This window comes from Clarias gariepinus, chromosome 2, assembly GCF_024256425.1.
Source record: "Clarias gariepinus isolate MV-2021 ecotype Netherlands chromosome 2, CGAR_prim_01v2, whole genome shotgun sequence".
Classification (NCBI taxonomy): Eukaryota; Metazoa; Chordata; class Actinopteri; order Siluriformes; family Clariidae; genus Clarias; species Clarias gariepinus.
The window spans coordinates 5,851,789-5,870,519 of record NC_071101.1 but is presented as its reverse complement, the minus strand read 5'-3'; the positions used below and the strand labels follow the sequence as shown (position 1 = coordinate 5,870,519).

The 18,731-nt window shown below is 40.1% G+C and overlaps 1 protein-coding gene across 1 annotated transcript; it reads left to right on the top strand.

Moving 5' to 3' along the window:
- The first annotated feature begins 5,460 nt into the window (after positions 1-5,460).
- LOC128512950 (uncharacterized) lies at positions 5,461-17,213 on the top strand. Its single transcript, XM_053486500.1, has 5 exons — positions 5,461-5,642; positions 16,199-16,286; positions 16,393-16,755; positions 16,898-16,927; positions 17,128-17,213. Exons 1-5 carry the CDS (start codon positions 5,604-5,606, stop codon positions 17,211-17,213), a joined length of 606 nt encoding a protein of 201 aa, XP_053342475.1. The 5' UTR covers positions 5,461-5,603.
- The last annotated feature ends 1,518 nt before the right edge of the window (positions 17,214-18,731 follow it).

The following is an 18,731-nucleotide window of genomic DNA, read 5'->3' as shown; positions in this document are numbered from 1 at the left end:
ACAATTAAGCCTCTTGTTACATCACCTTAATGAAATTAGGCATTTAATAGGATGCCATTTCTCTTGAAACAAACAATAAACATGAAACCTATTCAGATACAGTATGTGATGGTCAGTAATTATAATAGTATCAGATATTTGAAAGCTGTACATGGTCTACATTTCAAGTCTCCTGACAGCCTCCTGTTTTAACCCAGTAACCGGTACTAATTAATAGCTAATTAATTTTAATACAACTGCATTGTGCTTCACAAAAACTGCAGTTATTTTTCTAAGCGATATTTCGCTGGATCATAACACCTTTCAAATGTTTGTGGTTAGCAGTTACCATCACGCGTAGGCAGTCTGCCCTTGACAGTTACATGCTATAATCAATAACTAAATATAATTTTAAATATGATTAAATTAAAGTAATCTATCGTCACACAGATAATCTATGTGAAGTCTTACAAAATTAGTCACGTTATTAGTACTTGCCCAACAAACCATCCATTTGCAGCGATTTAAAGGTTTAAATTAACTTCAAAAATACAGAAAAAGCGAAAAGACACTTGATTATTTTGCAGGTTATTTGTTAAATTCAACAAGTTTGTCAAACACTTTAAGGCCATGTCCACATGTAGCCGGTATTTTGAAAAACTAGGAGATTTAAGTAGGAGATTTTTCGACTTCATTTTTTAAAATAATTCTGTCCACAACCCACATGGGGAATCATGATGGCGCCGGTGAGGTCGGCTGCCGTCACGACTGCTCCGACCACCTTTTCTCTGTTTTTGTTTTTTAAGTTAGTTTTCAGTGTTTTAAAATCGGCAAAATTACCACCATGGAGTACAATAGTTAGGATAGAGACACTCTTGTTTCTATTGGTATACAATGTACTCACAATTCGACGTTTTTAACTCCAGATCCGAGCTGGCCGAGTGAGATCCTGAGGGAGAACAAAGGACGCGACGCGAAGCGGCGGCCCCGAGGGCGTCAGGAACAGGCTGAGAGCCCGTGCACACCGCACACCTCTGCCTAGCATCCTGCTCGCCAACATCCAGTCACTGGAAAACAAGCTCGATGACCTCAGGGCCAGGATAAAGTTCCAGAGAGACATTCGGGACTGCAATCTCCTCTGCTTCACCGAGACATGGCTGAACCCAGCGGTGCCGGACCACGCCATCCAGCCGGCCGAGTTCTTCTCGGTTCACCGCATGGACAGGACACGGTACTCGGGGAAGTCAAGGGGAGGCGGCGTGTGCTTAATGGTGAACAGCAGCTGGTGCAACAGCGCGAGCGTTGTTCCTCTCACACGCTCCTGCACACCAAACCTGGAACTACTGTCCATCATGTGTCGTCCTTTTTATCTACCTCGGGAGTTTACATCGGTCATAATCAGTGGCGTTTATATTCCACCACAAGCGGACACAGACACTGCCTTATGCGAGCTGCATGAGGCACTCACACAGCAACAATCACAACACCGCTGCGCTTATTGTAGCGGGGGACTTTAACAGTGCCAACCTCAAACGTGCAGCGCCAAACTTTTATCAGCACATCACCTGCCCCACCAGGGGCGATAGGACACTGGACCACTGTTACACTACAGTCAAGGACGGCTACAAGGCCGCCATCTTCCTCATGCCAAAATACAAACAAAGGCTGAAACAGGAAGTTCCGGTTCAGAGGGAGGTCGCGCACTGGACGGACCAATCGGTGGCCGCGTTACAGGACGCACTCGATGACACAGACTGGGACATGTTCAGAAACAGCTCCGATGACGTCAGCGTGTTTACGAAAGCGGTTGTGGGATTCATTGGGAAATTAGCAGACGATACCGTAGAGAAAAAGACTTTTAAAACGTTTCCCAACCAGAAGCCGTGGGTGGATAAAACCATCCGCGACGCTCTGAGATCTCGCACCGCTGCCTACAACACGGGACTCGCGTCGGGGAACATGGAACCGTACAAGGCTGCGTCATACAGCGTCCGGAAGGCGGTGAAAGAGGCGAAGCAGCGCTACGGAAGGAAACTAGAGTCACAGTTTCAACAGAGTGACTCTAGGAGCCTGTGGCAGGGTTTAAATACAATTACGGACTATAAAGCACCAACAACCGGTGTGACGAACGCGGACGTGACTCTGGCAGACGAGCTGAACACTTTCTATGCTCGCTTCGAGGCTGCAGCTAAAGACGCTAGCGATGCTAATGCTAACGGCTGCAGACAGGAAGTCACTGCCAGCGCCGGAAGCGTGTTCATCATCACCGAGCATGACGTGAGGAAAGCCTTCAAGAGAGTGAACACCAGGAAAGCAGCAGGACCAGACGGCATCTCAGGCCGTATTCTCAGAGCCTGCGCAGACCAGCTAGCACCTGTGTTCACTGAGATATTCAACATCTCTTTATCTTAGTCAGTGATCCCCACATGCTTCAAAGAGTCCATTATTGTTCCTGTCCCAAAGAAACCTCAACCTGCTTCTCTTAATGACTATCGCCCTGTAGCTCTCACCTCAGTAGTGATGAAGTGCTTTGAACGCCTGGTCAGAGACTTCATCATTTCTTCACTACCAGACACACTCGACCCACTACAGTTTGCATACCGCCCCAACCGTTCTACTGATGATGCCATCTCTCACCTCCTCCACACATCACTCACTCACCTGGACGCTAGGAAAGGGAATTATGTGAAAATGCTCTTCATCGACTACAGCTCTGCATTTAATACTATAATTCCCTCCACACTCCACACAAGCTGGAGCACCTGGGACTCAGCTCATCTATGTGCCAGTGGATCTCCAACTTCCTAACTGGCAGACCACAGGCAGTAAGGATGGGCGGACATGTCTCAGCCTCACTCACTCTCAGCACTGAAGCCCCCCAGGGTTGTGTTCTGAGCCCCCTGCTGTACTCTTTGTACACCCACGACTGCGTGGCCACTACCAACTCCACCGCCATCATCAAGTTTGCTGACGACACTGTCGTGGTGGGCCTGATCACCAACAATGATGAGTCGGCCTACCTAGAGGAGATTGTAAATCTGGAGAACTGGTGCCAGAGGAACAATCTCCTCCTGAACGTCAACAAGACAAAGGAGCTAATAGTGGACTTTAGTACAAAGCAGGAGAGGAACTACCAGACCCCCATCATCAATGAGAATCCAGTGGAGAGAGCGGACAGCTTCCGATACCCCGGTGTTCACATTACGCAGGACCTGTCATGGTCCTGTCACATCAACACCGTGGTAAAAAAGGCCCGGCAGCGTCTCTACCACCTCAGACGCTTGAGAGACTTTAGTCTGCCCTCTAAGGTGCTCAGGAATTTCTACTCCTGTACCATAGAGAGCATCCTAACGGGAAACATTACGACCTGGTTTGGAAACAGCATCATGCAGGACAGACGAGCTCTACAGAGGGTGGTGCGATCAGCTGAGCGCATCATCCGCACCGAGCTCCCTGACCTGCACTTGATCTACAGCAAGCGGTGCTGGACCAAGGCCAGGAAGATTGTGAAGGACCTCAGCCATCCCAACAATGGACTGTTTTCTCTGTTGCGGTCTGGGAAGCGATTCCGCTCCCTGAAGGCCAACACAGAGAGACTGAGGAGGAGCTTCTTTCCGCAGGCGATAAGGTCTCTCAATCACATCACACCACACAGGAGTTAATGTCTTTTAAACATTGACACTGACTGGACAATCATATCTGAAGCCATTGCACATGTCACTTTATACAATACATGTTTACCTGCCATTGCACATGACACTTTGCCACTCTGACACTTTAAGACATTTCAATGCCACTTTAAAACACTTTAAAAAAATTTATATATTTCCCCCCCATATTCCTATATTCTATTATTTTTTACATGCCCTTATTTGTACAGTTGTTAATTTTACTAGTTACATTTATTTTCCTTTGTATTTTATGTTATTTCTTTTATCAATATTTATTCCTTATATATAGTTTTTTTATTTTCTTTTTAAGGTCACCGGCGGTCGTATAAGCATTTCACTGCATATCGTACTGTGTATGACTGTGTATGTGACAAATAAAATTTGAATTTAAAATGTTAAAAATATCTTTGTCTACATTAAAATGCAAAATGCCCTGGTAAGTTCTGTTAGGAGCCTCCCTAATCAGGGAGCCAATCAAAAGCCTAGACAAAATGTCATCACCGGTTGCTCTTTGTAGATGTCCAACGGGTCTCACCCAAAACCCCCATCACTGTCTGTCGGGTCTGTACGGAGTTCTGTATGTAGCAGCAGTGAGCTTCATAGTACATTCAGGCACCTCTGTTTGTTAATGTAATGTGCAAAAAAAGTGCACATGTATGTAAGCGCATGTAAAAAGTCCAGTAAGCAATGTTACCTAGTTTACTGTACGCAAGTTCACCACTGAACAAAATATTCTCAAACAAAGCTGATGTCAAATCAAGGAGACTGGCACACAGACATTGACATCATTAGCACACAATCATCTAAATCGGCGTGCACGACCGGGGAAACCTGTGTGTCGAGGCTTTCATATGAGGTGTTGATATAGGGTTTAAATCAAACTTTACTCATACACACACATAAAACACTTGCATACACATATGTGAAACAGTCACACATACACGTATACTACCATTTAACATAGGACGCCTTATATCTTTTCCAGCCAATAGTTTCACCAAAATGGTGCTTCATTTCATGAAGCACCATTTAAAGGCTCGTTATACTGACATCTAGTGGACAGATTTGTGTAGCAAAAGCACAATTGATATGGACCTGCAGCTGCAAGTAACATTGAATTCATCACTGAGTCGTGTGTCAGTTGTGTGTTTGTGGTTTGAAAATCCACCGTCCGAAGGCAAATGTTTATGCACATAATCACCATCTCTAAATCTTTGAAAATTAAGTCAAGAAATAGTACAGAAAGGAAAAGTAAAGAACAAATAAACGTCCTTATCTTTCCTTCCTTCTTTCTTTCTTTCTTTCTTTTATGAACATAAATACAACTAACAAGCTTTTTGGAATCTTTAAACAGAATATAGATATAAATTCACCATTCCGTGTTAAGGATTCAATGGTTATCAGTTAATTCAGAATCTTTTTAGTTTCAGCTAGACAGCTAATTAGGTTTCTCAGTCAGCTAGTAGGTTCTTGTTAATTCATGTTGTATCACCTTGATCCTGGAGGAACGTTGTTCTGTTTCTGAACTGTATATGTTTGGAATGACAATAAAAGTCTACTTGACCTGAATACACAAATCAAGTGATAGAAACACACAATATAGAAAATCGATTTAAGGATAGAAAAAGGAGAGATTAAAAATACAATAACAACATAGTTTATGAGATAGATTGAGGTCATTAATACAAACCAATTTTTTTATATATATATTCTTCATATATTAGATAAGAAGTAAATGTAAAGTTCATTGTGAAATGCAAAAAATAAATGAATAAAGCCAGTGAGCCAGTCAAAAGCGAAACGACATGCACCTCGAGGCTTCAAAAAATTCCCCTTCTTTTTTCCTGAAATTGAAACTAAATTTCCCTGAATCCCGGATCCGCCCGTCTCTAAGTAGACGAGTAACTGTCACTGGACTCTGTTAGTGAATCTCCGCCACTAATCGGAACCTGGATGCTGGAGCGCGAATATCTAACGTCCGACTTCACCGAGGTGAGTTTTGTTTGAGTTCCGATCTTAAGTCTTCCATCGTGTACATTAGTGTTTTAAGCGCCGAGTGAATTCCCTTGTTTGTAACTGACTTCCTTCTTTTCATATCTAGTTATTGGTTCCACCGTGAGCCCTTATTTTGTTGGTGGATGTTACAGTTCATGTCATGTAGCAGCAGCACTGCGGAAAATAACACTAGAGCTTAACTATGTGTAGTTTTGGGACGAAGCTGAACAGTTTTACTGTAGCCTGTCGGTCACCTTACCGGAGAAAGTTTGGTGTGACGACATTAATGTCTATTTTTTAAACTCCGCAGAAAAGCTGGTGATATGATTTTGGTCTAGTGTGTCAGTTAAGATGTTAATGCTTTATTTAGTGATACTTTGGACGCTTCAGTGTGAGTTTTCTACAGTTTAACGACTTTAGTGTTGGCGGTTAGCATGTTAGCAAACGAAGCTAAGTGATTGGCATGCTAGCAACCAGTGCTTTAGCGGTTAGCTTTTAAGCATAAGTGAGTTAGCACAAAACCATTCAGCAACTTCTCCTCATGAGGCTAATTATAGTCAGTGTCACTAATCACTAGTGATGGGATGTTCTGTGCCGATGCTTTAAAGCGTGTGTTAATAAATCCAGTAACTATTTAGTGAAGCTCGTTTTGAGGCCTGTATTAATACAATAAATATAATAAAAATAAAATATATTATAATATATATATTATAAATAAAAATAATTATTTACAGTGACTGACGTTATGAATGACGTTTGAAGCCTCGCTGCGATTGACAGTTCTGGAAGTGGTTCGTATTTTGCCGCCATGTATTGACGCGTATAAAGCCCAAGCTCTTTTTTTATTTAGGTGCTTTTCTTTGGGAGTGACAAGGATGGATAGGATCAAGAATGAGTTCATCAGAGGGACAACCCATGTTAGATGTTTTGGAGATAAAGTCAGAGAGGCCAGATTGAGGTGGTTTGGGCATGTTCAGAGGAGAGATTGTGAATATATTGGTAGAAGGATGCTGAGGTTGGAACTGCCAGGCAGGAGGTCTAGAGGAAGACCAAAGAGGAGATTTATGGATGTAATGAGAGAGGACATAAAGTTAGTTAGTGTGAGAGAAGAAGATGCAGAGGATAGGGTTAGATGGAGGCAGATGATTCGCTGTGGCGACCCTGAAAGGGAACAGCCGAAAGAGTCGAACAGCCGAAAGTTGTTGCTGATGTATATTTTCTTTAGTATTATAGGTCTTTTGCTGTGTTGTTTTTTAGTGTTTACTGTCTTGTTTTGTAAATATTTGTGCAATACTATATATATACAAAAATATATAAAGCCCAAGGAATCTCTGCACAATTCGTGGGTAGTATTGTTTTTAAATTAATAAAGTGTCGTCCCTGCACCCCCAAAACCACCAGTTGCACATGCACTTCTCTTCCTCCTTCACTGCCTCAGTTAATCACATCCTGCCAGACTCACACCTATTAAGCACCTATAATGTCTTATTATTTCATCTTCTTAGTAACATTGCCCGAGTTGGAAAACATCACTATCCCTATCTCTCTCTCTCTCATATAACATACATTATGACATATTAATGTAATGGAGGAGGGTCATGTTGGTATTTGTGCTACTACCATGACAGCTTTTAGAGGATCACATACAGTACTGGTAAAATGACTACGAACACATCAGCTCTCATCTTACATTCTTTGACTAGTCCCTACTAGTCAAAGAATGTAAGATGAGAGCTGATGTGTTCGTAGTCATTTTGTGTGCGAATGACATCTCAAGAAATGAACCCGTTTGTGAACCAATTGTCTGAAGCCTTTAGAGCTTCATGAAGCTTCATCTCGCCATCACTACTAATAAGCCTCATGCAGGGAAGTTGCACATACAAGCTTGGTGCTGGTTTTACGTCAGATGCCCTTCCAGACACGACACTGCTGGGAATCTTATTTGTTCTCATAAAATGTTTTTTATTTTAAGTAAGAGGTTATTATTTGAGTGTAAGGGACTTATTTGAGTGAGTGAGAAACATTGTGAGCTTGTATATTTTAATATATGCGTGTGTGTGTTTAGATAAGTGTTAATGCTGTCAGCGCACATTCAGAGCAAGGCTCGCCCCCGAGGTATTATGTGCTTCCCACTGAGCTATGGAGCGTGGTAAATCCTTGCAATGGAAGAGACTGAAGTAGGGCTGCAGCTATCGAAAATTTTAGTAATTGAGTACCAAAAAATGTAATCGATTAATCGGATAAAATGTTTTTTTGCTCAATTCAATTTAATTTTATTTGTATAGTGCTTTTAGCAATTGTCATTGCAGAGAGACACACGGGGCATCCATGTGACGAGATCTTCAACCAGAAGCGGGGCACCAGGATGGGTCAGACAGGTCCGGAGGGCAGAGGGAGACTGGATCACTGGCAGCTCAGGAACGACATGTGTAGCTCGACAGAGAGAGAGAAAGAGTGAAAGGGGAAGACAGGGGGAGAGAGGAAAGAGAAAGAGGGGGAGAAAGAGAAAAAGAGGAGAGATGGCAGTTAGGTATGGTCACAGTCACACAATGTATAATGTGAATGTATATTAACTGTAGAGTGCAAGCAGAGACTCCGGCAGGACTAACTATGACAGCATAACTAAAAGGGAGAGCCAGAAGAAAACACAAACATGAGGGCTTCCTGAAATGTAAAGCAAACAATCACCTCACCGTCAGCAAACCTGAGTGATCAATGAGAGTGAGGAAGACAGCATCCAAACATACCAGTTCACCATAATACTCTACGTCCATGAGTCCCCCAGATCTGCTCCTTTACCTAAGGCAAATCTATTTATAAAAAATGCTTGGCTAAATAAATAGGTTTTTAGCCTAGACAAACACTGGGACTGTGTCTGAGTCCCGAACACTATTTGGAAGACTATTCCATAATTTTGGGGCTTTGTAAGAAAAAGCTCTGCCCCCAGCTGTAGTTTTCATAATACGCGTTACTGACAAGCAGCCTGCATCCTTTGATCGAAGTAGGCGTGGCGGATCGTATACTGATACTGCGGTGCAAGACCATTTAATGCTTTATATGTCAAGAGTAGTATTTTAAAATCAATGCGAAATTTCACAGGGGTTGTGTCACGCCAAACAAATAATTCGCAAAAACATAATGCAAGTTTATAACATTAATTTAAAGAAGCTTCAAGGCAGAAGATTTTGCCTCAATCATTTTATGTAATCGAGTTACTCGAGTAATCGTTTTAACACTATACTGAAGTTCACATGGCCTGAAAACAAAACTCATCATAACATGCGTTGTATTGTTTTTTTTATACTTTTTTTTTCTTTTTTAATCACTCTACACACAACCCATGGTTTATTTATGCTATTTTACAAAGGGAATCATTTTCTTTTGTACTTTATGACAAGAAATTTTTTTATTTTATATTTAATAAAAATGTACCAGTGCTGATTCGTTTAATACTGAGTTTATTCAGATAGTTGTGATTTTTATAACCTAATGAGTTGTTGTTATTATTATTATTATTATTATTATAATTGTCTTGAGATTATCTGACGGGTCTTCTTTATAGCACATACCGTTTTTCTCCACTTTAGATACGGTCAGATACTGCTTTTCTTTTCTTTTCTTTTTTTAAAAAGAGATTCCCACACCTGATGGACTGTTGCTGCTGATTTGTTTCCACACCATAGGTGAATTAGCTTTATCCTTCTCATTATGTTCATTATATCAAGGGAAACACATCTTAATGGATAGAATTGTCACCGTCAGATACTGTTCCCACTCTGCTTTCTGTGTAATTGAATGTATATAAAGTCTGGTTAATTGTGTTTGGGGCTGCAGGAGCAATGATTCTGCCTCACCGGTTTCAGTGAATTAGTCCGGGAGCACGATGATAGAAAATATGTCCTGTAAAGTTGTCCTGATGGTCCTAATTTCAGAAAATCCTCAACGAGACAGAGTTCACAGGTCGAAACTGTTCTGAGTCAAGTCAAGTAAACTTTTTTTATTGTCATCTCAACCATATACAGTTTAGTGCACAGTGAAACGAGACAGCGTTCCTCCAGGACCAAGGATCTACATACAACATGAATTAACAGAAACTAACTAGCTTACTAGGACACCTAGTCACCTGACTTGGTCACTATCAGCTGACTATCTAAAACAAACCAAATTGCACCATAAATTATCAGAAAATATATTATGTCTTTTGTATAGTATTATACACACAACAATTCTATAAACTTTTCTTTTTGTACTTGCTTATACCTTTCTGTCACAGATAATTCCTGCTACTGTTTTCTGATTGGACTTCACACAAAAATGCTCTCAATATTTGTTAAATTCAGGCACTCCAGATTTTCAGTTTGTAATATTCCAACAAGTGACAACATTGCGCAACATTAGCTAGGCCAAGTTTGTACCAGGAACAAAGCACAGCAATGGAACACTGCCACCTACTGGTCACGAGTATCAATGAGAGAAGCCCTCCAGATATAGCCAAACAACTGGCAAAGTGACAATCCACACACTCTGCATTTACAGTTCCGGGCGATGACTTGTATGTAGTATCTGTACACATGTAGATTATAACTTTAACAGACAGATGTGGCTCCAGCAGTGACATTGCACGGCGACAAAACAATACGAGGACACTTACTGTTAGTAATACAACACTTTAATTAAATAAAAAATAAAAAAGCGCTTTGGGTAGCGTCTAGTAACCCATAGCAACCGTGGACGTGGGTTGATGACGTAGTTTCTTAGTGACAGGAGCGTTGTTATGTTTCTATTCCACTAATTACAGAGCTGTTTTAAATAACCGGGTAGTTCGCTTTCTTGTCATAAACATTTGGCAATACCATATCTATTTCAATTGTTTTTACCAAATTAATTAATGAGTTATTTAAAGCGTGACTCGATACGCGGAACGAATTTAGTAAAAAAAATGAACAATGGTTCTATAAAACACGGCGGAACTGACAGCACAACAATGGTTTTTCATTCAAACCACCGCGGATATTTCTTTAAACATGATGTGATGAAAGCTATATAAAACTTGCTCTGAAAAACAAAACCTTTTAGACAAGATGATTAGAATTAATTACGGTGAACAAAACTTATTTAGAAAACGTGACGTGAATTAAATTTTATTTTAACCAAATCTCACGCGAACAAAATCTTCACTGACCGAGGAAAAAAATCACTTACTTTTTTCACTTACTTAATTTTTTTTTTCTCTGAGAGGGAAGACCAGACTGAGCCCCCAAATTTATAGGTTTAAATGAAGAAGAAGGATAATTTCATTCCTTCCATCTACAAATCTTGAGAAACTAATTACTGGAAAACCTAGACTTAATTTTAATAATATTAAAAAAAATTTATAATCCAGATTTTAGAGACATGGATCTATTGATGGTGTGCTAAGTTGGAAGATCTAGTATTAAGTCCGAGATTACAAGCACAGCCATCTTCAGGATACCTCTCTAGTGCATGCAATTTACAGTAAAGTAAATGGAAAAAAAAGTTTTTTTTTCAGAAACAATGTTTCTTTTCTTTTTCTCCTTTTTAATTTCCTTCAATAATTAACACACTGCTGAACTTGCTAAAAATTCAGTCATGTTTTAAATGTGAGTTTATTTTTTTGTCCTTAAGTTATGTAATCTAAAATGCCTCAGTTGCACAGAAACTCTTCCCTCTGTAAGGGATCATGCAGCAGACCTGAACATTTATCTTTTCAGGGACCCATTTAATGAATAATTAATAATATTTTAAATTTTTTAATATTATTAAAATTAAGTCTTGGTTTTCCAGTAATTTTGCTTTCTCAAGATTTGTAGATGGAAAGAGTGAAATTATCCTGATAGAAAAAGCTTATGTTTGGGTCTACTGTCAAATAAAATGGTATGCATTAAAAGAGGCTTACCTTTTACTCGCTTCTTGTGAATATCAAATGGGTTGCAGCATGTGTCTGGCTGAAGGAACTCGAAGTGTGAGAGAAAAGTAGCTTGATGGTGAACCTGCAGAATGTTAGAAATATTACTGTTATTGTGTCACAGGTGTAGTTTAAAGAGTTGTTTAGGCAGGAATGCATGTGTATACAGCTCAAAACCTCCATCAGTTATTAAAGACAGCATCTTTTTAGAAAAAATGCCCCGCGATTTCGGAGCTTCAGGAAATCTCCGGCGCTCTGCGCATAACATCGGGCCAACTCATGTCGGAAAGAATTTTTAAACGTTTTCTCAACGTGGGCTATTGTTTTTTGCATGTAGTCTTATATAGTTTTTGCACATTAATCTGACAACAGTTTTTTTCAGCCTATCACGGCATGCGCCCAAATCAATATCACTTCTCGCTCACTAGTTGGGCGGCCTCCCATTCAGACATGCGAAGCAGCGGGACCGCGGAATTAGGCACAGCTGGTGAGCTATCGTTGCTAATGATCCCGGGCTTGCATCCCGCGCTATAAAATACTCAGGGTTTGTTGGGTTACAGTGGATTTTACTACTATGCGTTGCATACACAGCGCGGAGTGCGGCATGCAAGCGGGGCAAATGGAACACGCCCCAGGGACTTCAAAGGAGCGAGAGGTGGGAGGGGCCAGACCGGCCATCCACGGAGAGCAGAGTCAGCGCGAGCGGACGGATGGCCGTCGCACTCACACTGTGTAGTAAAATCCACTGTAACCCAACAAACCCCAAGTATTTTATACTTGCGCGGGGTGCAAGTCCGGGATCATTAGCAAGGATAGCTCTCCAGCCGTGCCTTCTTCCGTCATGTCATGTGGGCATTATAAAATTTGTATAGAAAACTTCTAACTAAAAAGTGGAAGCTGACACCCCTAAAATAGACGCAGGTTAATTTTTTCATAGTCTAAATAAAAACCCTCCGATTTAATTTCCTATAGTCTAATCAGCGCTTAACCGCACGCATAGTTTTCCCGAGCGCAAGGAATTTTTTTGTGCTAAATAATATTTATGCAGTATAATTAGGGCCTCTTATTCCTATTAATCCTGGGTTGTTCTTTTAGTGTCACTGTGTGTGCTTTACAATGCCAGACAACATTCAAATACAAATGATTCACCCTCCCCAGATGTGAATCGGCTGTTCTCACCTATACATTCAGAGGAACTGAAATGCACTTCTCCCCACTTTAAAAACCTCTTGAATCTGAGCCTGACTTTCAGTGATTTCAATTTGTGTAATTTTAATCTTCTGGATTCTAAATTCTAAAGTTAACATTGTTACCTTTTTTAAACCTTGAAATGGAAGAACTTGAGATTTTTCTTATGATAGCATAAATTGTATTGTTTTTAATCAGTCTATACACAATAATCTTCTTTGGTATTTTTATTTAAAAAAAAACGGGTATCTTGGTTTATTAATCCTCGTGCCTGGTTTAGGTTTAGTATTCAGTGCGCATCTGTTATATTACAACTATATCATAACATTCAAATACCTTTTATTGGGTGTTAAGTGACGGATGTGCTTAACATTTTTCAGCTGAGCCTTTGTTTCACTAAATAATCAACGACCGCGACACCCCCCTCTCTCTCACTCACACACACACACACACACACACAGAGCCGACCAAATCATTAGCACGTCCCTCCCCCAAACAGCACAGCCATTTATTTTCTATCCATTTACTTACATCTGAACTGAGTCGTTTGGGTAACATGGGTCGAACCCGTTACAGATCATAACAGTCTACTGCATTTCATTCTTATAATAACGCAAAAACACAAGCGGTGCTGAATGACCGACTGTGTTAACATTTATTTTGCTTAAATTTGATCCTAATAAGATTTGATTTAATTTGAATTTTAGAACAGTGGCAGCTGGAACACCTAAAACAGATGCAGGATTATTTTTTATAATCTAAATGCTTTTTTAAACGTGGGCTATTGTTATTTACATGCAATATTTGTTAATTTAATTTAAATGGGGTTTGGTCTCCGGAATGTTGAGCATCAGGATCCTCTTCTTTACTTTCCTACGTAGAATCAGCGCTTAATCGCACGCATTAAGTTTTGTAAATTTGTTTAATGTTTAATAGTAAATAATGACCCCCGTTGAGCTGTACCTCCGCTCGGAAAACCTTATGAAATACAAGTTAAAGACAATTATGATGATCTGCCAAGGCATGCGCCTGTGATGGGTGTGCGCCCAAATCTACTATCGCTACTCGCTCACTCCGTAGGCTCCCTGAATAGGCGACAAAGGGACGGAGCCGCCTATTCGTGCCGGCTGGCGATAATTAACGTTAATATGATCTCGGGCTTGCTCTGCATTATAAAAGCAAGGCGCGGAGGTTTGTCTGAGGTCTGGGAAGTACGTGATGTAATGGAGAATATGAAAGAAGCATGTCAGTGGGGAGATGTGACGCGGAGATGTAAACAAGGACACTAGAATTCCGCCCTTCGATTTCGCGCCGGCCATAGACAGCGGGAGAAGCGCCGTCACGAGGGAGCGTGCAGGAGCGCTGCCTCCGCGTGCTCAGTTCTGCCACTCGCACCAACACTTATCGTCAGCTGTGTGCCCGCTTGCCAGTGTGGCACAGCCCCCGGAACTGCACATGCACAACCTTTATCCCATTCTTTCTATTCACCCTCCTTCAACACTTTCCTTCCCCATTTTACCTAAATAAATTACCCTTTTCCCGTAAGACCTCGCCTCGTGTCCGTGCTTTATGCCGCCCGTGCAACATGGGTCGAATCCGTTTACAGATCATAACAGTCTACTGCATTTCATTCTTATAATAACGCACAAACACAAGCGGGGCTGAATGACCAACATCAGCTGACGCAGTAGAACGTCCTGACAATGTTATAATTTTATGGTCATTTATTTTAGTTAATAAATCTACTATAAATTTAAAGAACACAAGATATAAGACGACACAAAACCCTACACGCGTCTTTTCTAATTACACGTGATAAAATCTAAAGGCTCACTGTATTAACATTTATTTTGTTTAAATTTGATCCTAATAAGATTTAATTTAATTTGAATTTTACATTTGTACTGTAATTTTAGTTCTGTGATTATGAATTTGTTTAACTACAATGTTTTACTTGATTTTATCCGCTACTACGTGCAGTTCTAAAACTCCGTGTCTCATTAATCCAGCAGAGAATGAACTAAGGCATGAGGCGTCAGTCTGTAGTTATATAGCGCCACTCAACGGTAAAAGCCAGCAAACGCACAAAGCCAAATGCTACCGCCAAGCGCCGCAATGGTAGAACCAACATTCTGATTAGGTAACCACTGTATATAATCATAGATTAAGGATTATCTTAACCACGTGTGTGTAAAACATATTTTATTTTGTGTTTGTATGTGTGTGTGTACAGTGCGCGTGTAAAGCAAAAGCAAGTCGCATTAGAGCCGTTAAAATCCATGTTCCCTCTCCGCTCAAGGCTTTTTGCCTGCTGTGTGTGTGCGCGCGCGCGCGTCATTGGACACCATGCCAAGACAGACATACACACACTCTTTCTCTCTGCTCTACACAGAAACACTGCTCTGTCATGATTCTTTTCAAAGGTAAAGTGCAGGTTAATTTGTTTTATTTTTACTTTACAGCAGTGATTCCGTTAATTTATTTGGTTTTCAAGTGTTTTGGAATACGAGCCGCTTCTGGAACTAATTATGCTCGTAATTCAAGGTTCCATATATTTGGCAGATGTAAAGCATACATGTCTATGTGTCTTGTGTTAGTCCATTTATTTTTACATTTTATTTTATTATAACAGCTCAAGGAGCAAAATGTTTGTGCACTTTCTAAAGATTTTACTTCTGTTTTTGAATAAAGGGTTGGAAATGAATGCTTTTCTTGTTTGTTTGTTTGTTTGTTTTTTTATCATTAGTTGCAGCCCTACTTTTGATTTCTTTAAACGGCACAGAAATCACTCTTTAGGGAAAAATAAACAAATAATTAATAAAATTAAGCCACATGTTAATGGAGAAGTAAAATCACAAAAAGTGATTTGGTTTTTGAAACAAATACTGTAATAATTTTTTTTATGATTTCCTTTTTTTTTGGTTTTATATCGAACATATAAATAAATGAATGTAACACAGATTCTTTTGAAGACTTTATATCCTTGTTGTGTCTATCAGACGGTGCTCTCTCACATCAGTCTGTGTGATTTGTAATCTCACACAAATCGCCCCTCCCCCTATGTGTGTGACCAGCAGTTCAGAAAGACACAATTAGGACATTATGTGTCTCAGACAATTAGGACTCAGTGTCTCAGTCTCAGAGGAAGGACGTGATGGATGGTGTTCCATCCCCGGGTGTTAGATGAAGCCCAGAGGTGTGTTCACACACAGCTGATTAAACTGTTCATTACAGATCAGTGGGTGTGTTTAGGTGTTGGTGAATTACACACTGTGTAAAATATACAATTAAAACCTTTATTAAATAAGAGTTACAAAAAAATTAGTTTGTCAGTTATAGGATTTAGTAAAAATAAATCTGAACTCAGAATCGGCTGAATTGTGATTTTTTTTTCACCTCATAAATATCATTTCTTCTGACACCTGCATTTCTTTTTTAGAATTTGTACACACACTCCTCCAGACGTTATCAGGACATCATGACCTCCTTTATTTCCCTTTACATCGTATTGAGTACTGTATGTGTGAGTAAGTACCTTTTTTTAATAAATCAGATGAAATATAAGTATTTTAATATAAAAGCATTGTTTAAACATGTGCTAAAAATAATCTATATTATAATTTCCCGTCTCAGACCTCCTCTCTGCAGTGCCTGAGTTCAATGTATCTGGCCCAGTGGGTTCCACAGCTGTGCTGCCGTGTCAACTGACGAGTGGAGACATTAACATACTGTATATTAGATGGGAAATTAAAGTCAAGACTCAATACCAGACTGTGTTTGAGCGAGTGGGGGAGGAGTCCACTCAGGATAAGGGATATGAGGGTCGTGTGGACGTTCCTGTGGAGGAGCTGCGTAAGGGGAACTGTTCACTGGTGTTGAGAGATCTGAGACTGAATGATACAGAAATCTACACCAGCTACCTGTTAGTGACAAACACCAAGAGAGGTCTCCCTCTCATAAAAGAAGAAATCAGCCATGTTCATCTCACAGTCCATGGTAAGTGAGTGAGTGTTAGTAGAACACACACACACACACTCACCAGAGGAGGAAGCTAGACATAAGGAATGTTTGTAAAGGTATACACAGATATTTAATATTGTTTATTTATCTTCTTTTTCCGCTAAAAACCGAACTGAAGAGAGAACAGATAAACACTCAGGTTCCTCAGGTGAGTGAATATTAAACTTTATTAAATCCTTTACTTTGATGTTCAGCTGCTTTATGAGTAAATTACACACAGTTCACACACGCGTGTGTGTGTGCATGCGTGCATGATGGGTGTGTGTGTGTATCTATAATTACATTTATAAAGTTATTCCATTGAGAGTGAAGTATTTACTGTACAACAATGAATTTGTGTCTCTGCAGGTGACACGTTATTGGTGGATCCTCATTGTGCCCGGCTTGATGATACTTGGTGGTTTTGTTTGGTGGTTTCTGAAGAGGAGAAATGAAAGACAACAACAGAGTACTGATACTGACGGTCCGCTATAATTTTAAAAGTGAAGTCACTCACTCATCGTCTGTCCCTCTTTATCCTGTATTCAGCATCTTGGGGCACGAGGTGGGGTAAAAGTAGATTTTAAGTGCATTTTAAAAACCAAGCTCACCAAGCAGGGCAGCAGAGAAGCCACTTCTGTCTCGGCTGAGGACTGGGGTAAAGACATTTCTCTGATGAATCACTTCTTTTGATTGTGTAGGGCATCTGGAAAAAAAGCTTGTTCAGAGTCACTCTCAAATCTGCATGAGAACACACGAATAATTAACAGCAACTTCTCCCAACCATCCAAGAACAGTTTGGTGATGAACAATGACTTTTCCAGCAGGATGGAGCGCTTAAGGGTAACCATGAGGGTAAAAGTGATGAGTAAGTGACTTGCGGAACAAAACATTGATATTTTATGTCCATGGCCTGGACACTCCCCAGACCTTAATCCCAGTAAGGGAACTTGTGGTCGATCCTTAAGAGGGGGGTGGACAAACAAAACCCACAAATTCTGACAAACTCAAGCATTGATTTACTGTATATAAAGCAGGGTCAACTCTGAAAATATTCACTCTCTGTATAAATGTAATGTAATTATCAATAAAAGACTTTGACACTTACCTTATGAAGTGCTAGTAATTATACTTCATTATACCAGAGTAACATCTGACAAAAAGATCTAAAACCACGGAAGCAGCAGACTATATACATATTTACATTAATACAGATATGGGATTAACATTATGTAAGCGTCATAAAAAATGTCATCAAAACGAAAAAAAATCTTCAATTTAGGGGTTTACAGCATGGGGGCTGCACTGAGTCTAGGCGATTATATAGATCATTGATTTATTTATCGATTTTTGAAACAATCGCATTACTACTGTTCCATTTAATTAATGAAATTAGCACAGTGTCTTCACATTCTATATATTATTATTTAGTATACTATTTAATATATTATTACACAATAATGTATATATTTTTTATATACTGAACAAAAATATAAACGCAACACTTTTGTTTTTACTCCCATTTTTGATGAGATGAAGTCAAAGATCTGAAACATTTTCTACATACACAAAATAACCATATCTCTTAAATATTGTTCACAAATCTGTCAAAATCTGTGATAGTGAGCACTTCTCCTTTGCCGAGATAATCCATCCCACCTCACAGGTGTGTCATATCAAGATGCTGATTAGACAGCATGATTATTGCACAGGTGTGCCTTAGACTGACCACCTGTAAAAGGCCACTTTGAAAGGTTCAGTTGAATCACACAGCACAATGCCAGTTTTCGCAAGTTTTGAGGGAGCGTGCAATTGGCATGCTGACAGCGGGAATGTCCACCAGAGCTGTTGTTCGTGAATTGAATGTTCATTTCTCTACCATAAGCCGTCTCCAAAGGTGTTTCAGAGGATTTGGCAGTACATCCAACCAGCCTCACAACTGCAAACGACTTGTAACCACACCAGCCCAGGAC